The sequence below is a fragment of the Oryzias latipes genome, chromosome 16, assembly GCF_002234675.1.
Source record: "Oryzias latipes chromosome 16, ASM223467v1".
Classification (NCBI taxonomy): domain Eukaryota; kingdom Metazoa; phylum Chordata; class Actinopteri; order Beloniformes; family Adrianichthyidae; genus Oryzias; species Oryzias latipes.
The window spans coordinates 10,590,012-10,599,781 of record NC_019874.2 but is presented as its reverse complement, the minus strand read 5'-3'; the positions used below and the strand labels follow the sequence as shown (position 1 = coordinate 10,599,781).

At 40.6% G+C, this 9,770-nt stretch overlaps 1 protein-coding gene and 1 long non-coding RNA gene across 3 annotated transcripts in view; both read left to right on the top strand.

Annotated features, from left to right (window-relative positions):
• The first annotated feature begins 417 nt into the window (after positions 1-417).
• On the top strand, positions 418-800 carry LOC105358562. The gene is made up of 2 exons (XR_912170.2): positions 418-472; positions 563-800. It is a non-coding gene; the product is annotated as an uncharacterized LOC105358562 (long non-coding RNA).
• A 1,690-nt stretch (positions 801-2,490) lies between these two features.
• sntb1 (syntrophin beta 1) overlaps positions 2,491-9,770 on the top strand; it is a 51,382-nt gene continuing 44,102 nt past the window's right edge. The window contains exon 1 of one of the 2 annotated variants that reach the window (XM_023964055.1): positions 2,491-3,888. In XM_023964055.1, coding sequence (XP_023819823.1) covers positions 3,357-3,888 — 532 coding nt within the window. In that variant the 5' untranslated portion in view covers positions 2,491-3,356. The remainder of the gene's footprint in view (positions 3,889-9,770) is intronic. The other variant, XM_023964054.1, reaches the window with a different exon arrangement.

Sequence of the window (9,770 nt, the reverse complement as noted above, 5' to 3'; positions counted from 1 at the left end):
CAAAGCCCTGAAGGTCCACCCGTCGTTTCACATCTCCCAGATCAAGCCAGTCCAGGACAGTCCTCTGTGCCCGCCGTCCACTTCCCCACCGCCCGCCCGGGTCGTCGACGGCGCTCCGGCCTATGACGTCAGCCGGATTTTGGACGTCCGTCGGAGGGGTCGTGGATTCCAGTTCCTGGTCGACTGGGTGGGCTACGGTCCGGAGGAGCGCTCATGGATTCCCCGCTCGTTTATTTTGGACCCCTCTCTCATTGAGGATTTCTACCGTGCCCACCCTGATCGCCGCCCTTGACCGCCTGGAGGCGGTTGTTGAGGGGGGGGTACTGACATGGTGCCTCTGTCGGCCTCCTCCCCCTCTCCTCTCCGCTTGGCTGCTGATTCTCTACACCTGCGACCACTTACCTCATCACCTCATCCGCCTTCATAAGGAGCCACAGGATCATCAGTCTTCGCCAGTCCGTTGCCCCTGATGGTGCATAGTTGGTCCTCAAGTCAAGCTACTGTTCGTTTTCGCTACGTCAAGCCTATGACTAAACCTGTCTCTCTCTCTACTCACCCTCAGGAATCCAGTACCACGAGTGGTCGCTCGAATCAGTTCCCAGCCGTTCTCATCAGTCTGTCCTCTCCTGCGGTCCCACCACGAGCCTCTGCCTCATCAAGTGTCTCCACCTTCGTCAACATCGGCCTACGGAGAAATCCACCAGTGACGCCACTAACTTCTGTCTTTCAGTTCGGAACCGACATCTGGACCTGCTCACGTTCTGCTCTCTGCTCCTCGTATTAAAACTCTTACCCGCCAACGTTCGCCTCCCGCTGTGTTTCTTCTGGGTTCCAGCATCTGGGTTCGAAAAGTGTTCTGTAGCCATGACAGACAAGCTTCAACCTCCAGCTTACACAATAAAATACTCTCTGCTTGCTAAACTGTACCTGCAGATTTTTGTCCTAGTTCAAAATCCTTTAATAATAAAATTTTAAAATGAAAAAAATGTTGTTTTTTTGTTTGAAATTATCTAACGCTAAAATGAAATCCCTAAGCAAACTGGTTTGTTTGCTCCTCCTAAGGTGCAAATGTATTTGTTTCTTTATAATATTTTAGAACCCTCTAACAAATGCTGCTTTTAAATTGTACATAAATATTTGAAAAGAAAACACCGAATTTTTTTTTGGGCTTTTGTTTTACAAAAACAAAAAGCAAGAACACTTTGGGTTATGAAATATTGAATTGAAAATTTGACAGCAAACTTAAAGATGTATGGAATAAAAGTATGTCATATTAAAACCAATAGCTAACTTGATGATTATAGCAGGATGCATAAACAACTTTTAATTAATATCATATTTCATAATGCTGAAATTTCTTTGTTTTGAGAGTCATTAGAGAAGAATGTGCATTTCATCCACTGGCTAATTTCCACATAAAAGTATAGATCAATTAAAGTCTAACACCTCATTAAACCAAATATTTTTGTTTCTAAAAAAAGTTGTTCAATGCACTCTGTGCAGTTCAGCAGGAATTATTTCATGTCACAAAGACTCCCATCCTGATTCAATGCACACTATATAAACAGTATGAAAAACAGTCCTTATCTTTATAGCAGGTCCTTAAACATAATGCAGAAAAAAGTTTCATTTTAAGGGAAATGTGCAGGTGATGTTGGCCCTACATTCCTGACCAGAACCACCGACTCACTCGAACATGAAAATGTTCCTTTGCTTTGAATATTTGCCTTATGTACTCTAGTCTACAAAATACAGAAATGTGTTTTTTAATGGGATACTTTCTAAATCTAAGCAAGCATAAAACATGTCAAATAAAGTTTAAAAAAAGAGAGGCTGGATCCTGCAGACTAACAACACAGTTAGCGTGACTGCTATGACTCCAACAGGAGAAAGAGAAACGTAAGAGAACTGTTGTTCACTGACTCCATTATAAGCATTGTTGGGTCCGTCTCTTTGACTTAATTGCTACTTTTAGATGGAAGGAAACACTTTATTTTTCAAAATAAAATGTTTATGTGTAAAATACTGTGTTATTTAATCCTGCAAGACAAGAGATTGACATTTGCAAATAAATATTAAAAGGAAGACTCCTTTCAATCATGGACAACCCAGAGCATCCTCTCCACCCTGTTCTGGACAAACAGCGGAGCTCCTTCTCTAGGAGGCTCAGACAGCTCCGCTCCAAAACTGCCCGGTACCAGAAATCGTTCATACCCAATGCAATAACCCTGTACAACAAGTCACAATGCAAAAGATAACCTTTGCACAGTTTTTATTAGCTATTTATTTATTTATTTTTTCTATTTTGCACATTTCTTTTGCACATCTTTTTACCTGCACTGTTCTGTAAATAGCTTTTTAAATTATACCACCTTGTTTGCATTTATGCTACATTTTCTTTGTTCTTGTTTTTTTAAATTATTCTTAGTCTTTTTTCCCCTCTGCTGTCAGTTGCTATGGTGACAAACAAATTTCCCACGTGTGGGATCAATGAAGTATTTCTGATTCTGATTCTGATAATCTTTGAATGAAAGCCATTTTTGTGAAGTGACCAGCAGGTGTCATTGAAACCTTGATGTAAAAAAAAAGTTTTCAGGAGTTTCTTAGATGAAACTTCAGTTTTGGGCTGACAACTTGACTATTTTTGGCTTTAAAAACCCACAGAAATGCCCTTTAATTTCAAAGTTTTTCTGGTAACTAATAAATACTGTAGTTTATGTTTAGAGAACCATATTTCCCCATAACATGGGAAATTCCTTTTTTTTTAGATGCTTCAACAAAAGTCAGTGCACTCATTCTTGGAAACATCTAAACTAGGGGGTTAGATTCATTCTTGTTTCCACATGTTTGATGTAAACCATTTATGACCATGAGGGCTCAAAATCAATTATAGTTAAAGAAATTTAAAGATCTGACAAAGTAAAAATGTGTGGGTTTTTTTTTTTTTGGTCCTGTGAAGTTCCTGAGTTCAAATGAAACAGAAGTCTGACGTAAAATAAGAATGTCATACATCTTTAAAGGAATACTTTGACTTGTTGTTCTCCCTGAAAGTCGAGTGAAGGACATGAACGTAATGCTTTTGCACTCACAGCTTCAGGCTCAGAGCCAGTCGCGCGCACTTGAGAGATGATGAACAATGTTTGCGGGAGCTGAACATGGGAAAACTCCTCCCCGCAAAGAGGATCTCCGGGCTGGCGGACTCAGAGAGGGATCTGTGAGGCTGCGCTGACAAATCCCACGGAAAACTTCACGGAGGACGAAGTCCAGCCTGATCTGGAGGAAGTCGGGGTGTCGGTGATTGGGTGAGAGCGCGCTGGGAACTTAATCACATGTGATTTTACAGAAATGCTGCAAAGATGGCGGTGGTAGCAACGGCCGGAGTTGCGAGCGCCGGCTCTGGGGCGCAGAAAAGTGGATTCGCGGAGGTTCTGGTGCGGGAGAGCTGGCACAAAGTTTTGGTCAACTTGAGCGTGGACGCGCTCACGCTGAGCTGCGAGGACGACGGCGCACAGGACAACTTCAACGGCGTCACAAATGGATCTTACCTTGATAACAGGAACGCCAACTCAAATAATGGCCCCCAGGCGGTGCGCACCGCGTTCACGGACCTCCCGGAGCGAGTGCCAGAAGCGATCGCCAACAAGAAGCGGTGCGTCAAGGTGACCAAGCAGGAAGTCGGGGGACTCGGGATCAGCATTAAAGGAGGGAAAGAGAACAAAATGCCTATTCTCATTAGTAAGATCTTCAAGGGGCTTGCAGCAGACCAGACTCAGTCTCTGTATGTCGGGGACGCCATCCTCACCGTGAACGGCATGAACCTGCGGGACGCGACCCACGACGAGGCTGTGCAGGCGCTAAAACGAGCGGGGAAGGAGGTGACTCTGGAAGGTAGGTCAGAAAGGAGGACAGGGAGTCCCAGGCTTTTTTTTAGATTTCCTTTACCTGCATGCACATTCCTAAATTAATGGCTATGCGGTTCCAAAAGTGCCTTAATCCTGTTTAAATGACCACTTGTTGAAAGCAGGGACGGACATAAGCATGGGCGGGGGGCGGGGGGGAAGTGCCCCACAAATGAGGTGACTGTCCCCCCAAAATTCAAAATCAACTACAAAGAAGATGGAAAAAAAGACAAAATACAAATAAACAACCCCCCTCCCCACACACACAAAATAAATAATTACAAATGTAAGAAGAAGAAAAAAAGATTCATGTCGCACAAGATGCATATTGCTACATTGCCCGGCCCGCACGTGTTTTAAGTACGATCAGTGCTACATTTTGATGTTGGTCGCACATTTTTTTAAGGGGTAATTGTAAAACAGGAATGATCACCAACTGGCACATAGAATATTTAAAGTTTGTGTACATTAAGCCACATAGGCTCAGCATTCAAAATAAATGCGAGCAAGAAAACAGTTCAGCACGGCCCTCACATGGTTTAGAAATTACGTGTGTATAGTCACTTCCAAAAATAAAAGACAAAAAAAACATGTAAGGATGGGCAGATGGACAGACAGACAAATAGACATAAAAAAAAAGATAAATGCTTCCTCAACCAGTGTTCTGCTTGTGCCTGTCCCAAGCCCGGTAAATGGAGTACGTAGTGTCAGGAAGAACATTCAACATAAATCTCAGGAAACATATAAAAGGAGAAGATAGATACATGGATAGATGAACTGATATGATGACAGCATAGTTTTCAAAGCTAACGAGGAAGCAACAAAATGTTGCAGTACCTCAAATGACCAGAGAGGCTTGTGCTTAGAGGGAGCAATTTCCCATTAATGCCACCCCTTAAAATGAACCCCTTTAATGCCTGGTGACATCAATGGTTTCATATTTAATACATAAATGGTATTTTCAGATGATGGTTGTGGTGGATTCTGGATACAGAGCTTGGATGTTTAGCTCGTTTCCTCCATTTTAGCTTTAGCATCTACTATATATTTGGGTTTATGTTGAGAGGTAAACTGTTTTAACACGCTCTCTGGGAGTCCTCTGTTATCTTTTTTCCAGTAAGTACTAAATAAACTACTTTATATTTCATGTAAATACTCGTAAAAAATATTATGATCATTTCTGTTTGTTTCAATAATATGATTGAACTTTTTTTTTTAAATGTCCTTCCATTAATATCTTTCATTAGTTATTTTGATTTGTAATGTTAAAAAGTTTTACATTTCCCTCGTATTATAATTTATGTTGTTTTCTTGTATAAAGGTTATAATACATAACGACAGGATTCAGAAATTCTACAGTAAATTTTAAAATCTATTGATGTAAAGTGACAGAAATCACACAGAGAAACCAGATTTTTTAAGGGAAATCATGTTGACATACAAAAAACTACTGGAAAGTTGTACATGTTTAATTTTTTAGGGTTTTAGTTTTATGTTTGGCTCGTATGTTCCTCTCTAGCCTGCATCTTGTCATGGTGAGAGGGCTCACTAACCAAGACAAAACCAAAATTTTAAAATTTTAAGGCAGAAAAATGTTTAAACGTGAAATCTGTAGATGACTCCTGCTGAGGTTTGTGATTCAATAAAGAAAAAAGTTTAACATTTTTAATAGACCAGTCTCTTCTGTTTCATTCACATGGATGTTTTTATATCCAAGTAAAACAAAAGGAAATATGGGTCAAAGCCAGGTCTGTACATAGCCCATGTCTCGTAATTGATGAGAAAATCCAAAGCTACTTTTCCTTGTAGAATTGAAAATACTGTAAAATAGTTATGGGCAGCTCCACCGCCGTCTGCCTAAGCCGAACCAGGAGACGTTGATGCCTGTCATGCCCAAGTGCTGTAATGTTCTGTTGAGCTGCCCTTTCTGATGCCTGACAGACATGAATGTTACAGGTAATCCTAACTGTAACTATAAGGCAAAAATAGATTTTTCTTAAAAACAAAATTGTACACGTGCTGTTTTTGCACAGATGTTAAAAATACATGATGGAAAATACTAAATCTTGTTTATGCTCAGAATACATATGTAAATATCTTATGACAAAATCTTTTAAGAAAATGAGTTTGTCTTTGAAAGAACATTATAGTAATTACTTTTGGATCGTCATTAGAAGAAGAGGCAGCATCAGCCATGTTTAACCTCTTCAGACCTACGCTCACATGTGTGGACATCACATTTGGGGTTATATTGCCACAGTATTTAAATCTGCTTAACTGGGGGCCTGTGACTGTGTTTGTAGAGGATTAGCTCAAATATTAACTTGAGCCTTAAGAGCTTAATGACAGTATGTTCCAAAAAACTAAGAGGTAAAAAGAAAAACTCCTTAAAACATATCTGATCATATGCCAGCATGTTTGGTAACATGAGAGAGACAAAAGAGATTTAACACATTCATGTGTGATGTATTGTTTAAAAAAATGTTGTATACAAAGGCCACACTACGATATTATATTTTGGTATCACATATTAGAACCACAGAAAAAACATACTCAAACGTGTTATGTATGAAGCCAATTATGTTACGCCCCCATTGTGTCTAGGGGCACCGAGGCGGCATAACATAAAAAAGTAAAGGTTTGACTAATAAATTAACTGTAACAAAAACACCAAACGAATGTCTCCATAAAATAACCCAATTTATTTACAAATAAACAATCCAACAATAACTAAAAGTGAAGCTAAAAGGCTTCAGGGTGAACCCAGGCCAAAACAACAAACAAAACCCCAACTAACTGCAACATGTAATCTTACCTGCAACAAAAGAAAAAGGGAAATCAAAGACAGAACGCTAACCTCCCTAACCTAACAAAACCAGGAGAAAACATGTACTAAACAAAATGGCGGTTCACCCCTACAGCTTCACTTAAACAAAATCATAAACCAAAGGACTAAACAGAGTGGGCACAGACAAAACTACAAACTACAAAGAACTACAAAGTGCAACACAAACTAAAACAAGTGGAGAAGACATAAACAAAATGGAGAACAAAACAAAATGGAGAACAAAACAAAATGGAGAAGAGGGCCAAGCAGCAGTGGCGGCTTTTGCTGCAAGGCACCCTTCAAGCTAAATTCCATTTAACAAGAGAAGGAAAAGAAAACCTGCAACAACAACCAAAAGAAAAAGAGGCAGGGGCAGCAAAGAACAAAAGGCCAACCTGGCGTTCAAAGAAGTGCAAACGCCCTCACTCAAACGAACCAAAAGGCCCAAACAAAGTGCCAGCACGAGGCATAAAGCAAAAGCACCCCAAAACAGAGTGCCGACACAAAGCACAAATGCGCTTCCCAGCGCCCAAAGCCCAGGGCAAAAGACAGCACAGGTCGTACAAAGACAGACCTCAAAACAAGCACCGCCAAAACAAGAACGCCACTGGCCAAGAAGGTTAAACTTTTAGGACGAGCCCCCAAATATGTTACAGCCCCCGACAGGCAGACCTATCCCAGTCTAGGGGTAAATCAAAAAGGGGCCAAACATATGGACAATGGACCAAATAAGTTAAGGAACAGTTTATTATGAGGAAGAAGTATCCTGTGAAACAAAAGAAAATAGATAATTACTGTGCTGGTCCCAACAAAAGACAAAACAGAGGGATTGGAACCTTGGCCAAACATAAAATAAGTCAGGAAGACTACTGACCCAGCCACGTTGACCGTCGGAGTCAGCAGCTCCCTGCTAAGGCTGCCTAACAGAATCTATCTATCGAAAAGAAATAAACAAAGCCCGTAAATGAGGACTACCAAGGTCCAACCCCCAAACTAAAATAACAAAACCCAGCAGTATAAGACTGCTGAGGACCAAGAGGGAATCAGAAGAGAAACAACCAACCAGCACAGCTCCAACACAAAACAACTGCTCCTCAGCCTCCTGCCTGCCCTCTCTGCATGTCTTCCCTGACTTAAATAACTGGCAGGTGCTGATCAAGACTATTGGCTTCACCTGCCAGGTGAGCAGAGTGTTGGAAAGCAGCAGCAGCAGCAGCAGCAGCAGCAGCACATAACACCTCCATCCTTAGCTTGTGAACATGGGGGTCTCTGCAGGGAAAAAAAAGAAATAAAAAACAAAACAACACATGTTCACAAGCAACGAGACAATGCGTCAGCCATTATGTTTTCAGGGCCCTTGATGTGACGGACATCCAGATTGAAACCCTGCAGGATAAGTGCCCAACGCATCAACCTCTGGTTAGCATTTTTCATACGTCCAAGAAAAACTAAAGGGTTATGGTCGGTGTAAACAATGGTTGGGTGGGAGGCAGATCCCACATAGACCTCAAAATGCTGAAGAGCAAGAATTAGAGCCAAGGCCTCTTTTTCAATCGTAGAATAGATTCGCTGATGTCTGTTGAACTTCCGGGAAAAATAGGACACAGGGTGTTCAATCCCATCTTCTCCACTCTGGAGAAGGACGAGCCCCAGCTCCAGTGTCACAGGCATCCACTGCGATTTTAAAGGGTCGACTGAACACTGGTGCTGCCAAAACAGGAGCATTTGCCAACAATGCCTTGATGGAGTCAAAAGCATGTTGACAAGTGCTTGACCACACAAAAGGAATCATGGGACTAAGTAACTGTGTCAAAGGAGCGGCAACAGATGAAAAGTTGTTAACAACAACACTCAAACGTGTTATGTATGAAGCGCTTTTTGTGCCAATATTCCAACACTCAATGTTTTTAGCGTATCTTGTGTACTTGAAAACTTGTTTGGCACTTGAAGCGGAAAAGAGTAAAATTGTTTTGTTTCACGTATTTGTGAGTTTCAAGTGCATTTTTTTCTGTTTCAAGTGCAAAACATTTTTTTGAGCACACAAATTTTTAACGTTTTACGCTTAAAACCGTGAGTGTTGCGCTTGGAAAAATGGCACTAAACTACTTCATAGTTATGAATCTGTAGAGGTTTTTTTTTACTAAACACGTAATACGGGAAAACATGTCTGTATGGTTGTCTAAATGTCACTTGCCTTGCTGTACTGTAATAGTTTTGCATTTTATGTGTAAGACACCAAGTACTTGCCAATAAAGTTTCACGATGTAAATATTAGTCCACCTGACTAATATTCCCCAAGTGGGGGAAAAATGACTTGATCTGGCCCTTTTCCCCATATATGAAACCTCCTAGTTAGGCAGACTTAACTGTAGCCAATATGGCGGCGCCCGTTAGCTGACAATTTAGGCTTCTAGTAGCGGAGTGTAGAAGTCAATGGGTGACGCCAGAGATGATCCATGTGTATGCCTGCACCTCATAGTGGGGCTGGCTAAATCTAGGCCTGGTCGAAAGCTTAAAATTGTCAAAGACTGTGTGTCTGGGAAATAAATCAGTTGTTTTAGATTTCTATTTAGGCTGAAAATTCTTTTGGATTTGCAATTCAAACATTTATTTATTTATTAGTCAATATTCCATTAAAAGCTATTATGAAAAAAAGTTTTCAAATTAACTGAACACATATCGGAATCAATTTTAAAAAATGATGAAATGATATTGCATTTTCTAAGTGAAGATGGAAAAGTTGTAAATTCTAGATTGCAGGTTTGATTCCCCCAAACCCAAAATTCTGCCATAACCTTTCTATTTCACAAACACAAACATTATTTTCTGAATTTTTGTCTGTGGCTGTCAGGACACAAAGAAGTTTAAATCTACTGCTTTAGTTGAGGTGATAGCATTTTACAACTTCTGAAGTATTCATCCATTATGCAAGAGGAGATTTATCAAAAAAGAAAAGAATGTCATCCAGAGCAATATGCTGGTTTACCACTCTTAGCAATTTAGCACTTCTTCTGAACAGACTAAGGTATTTGTTCTCTTTTTTT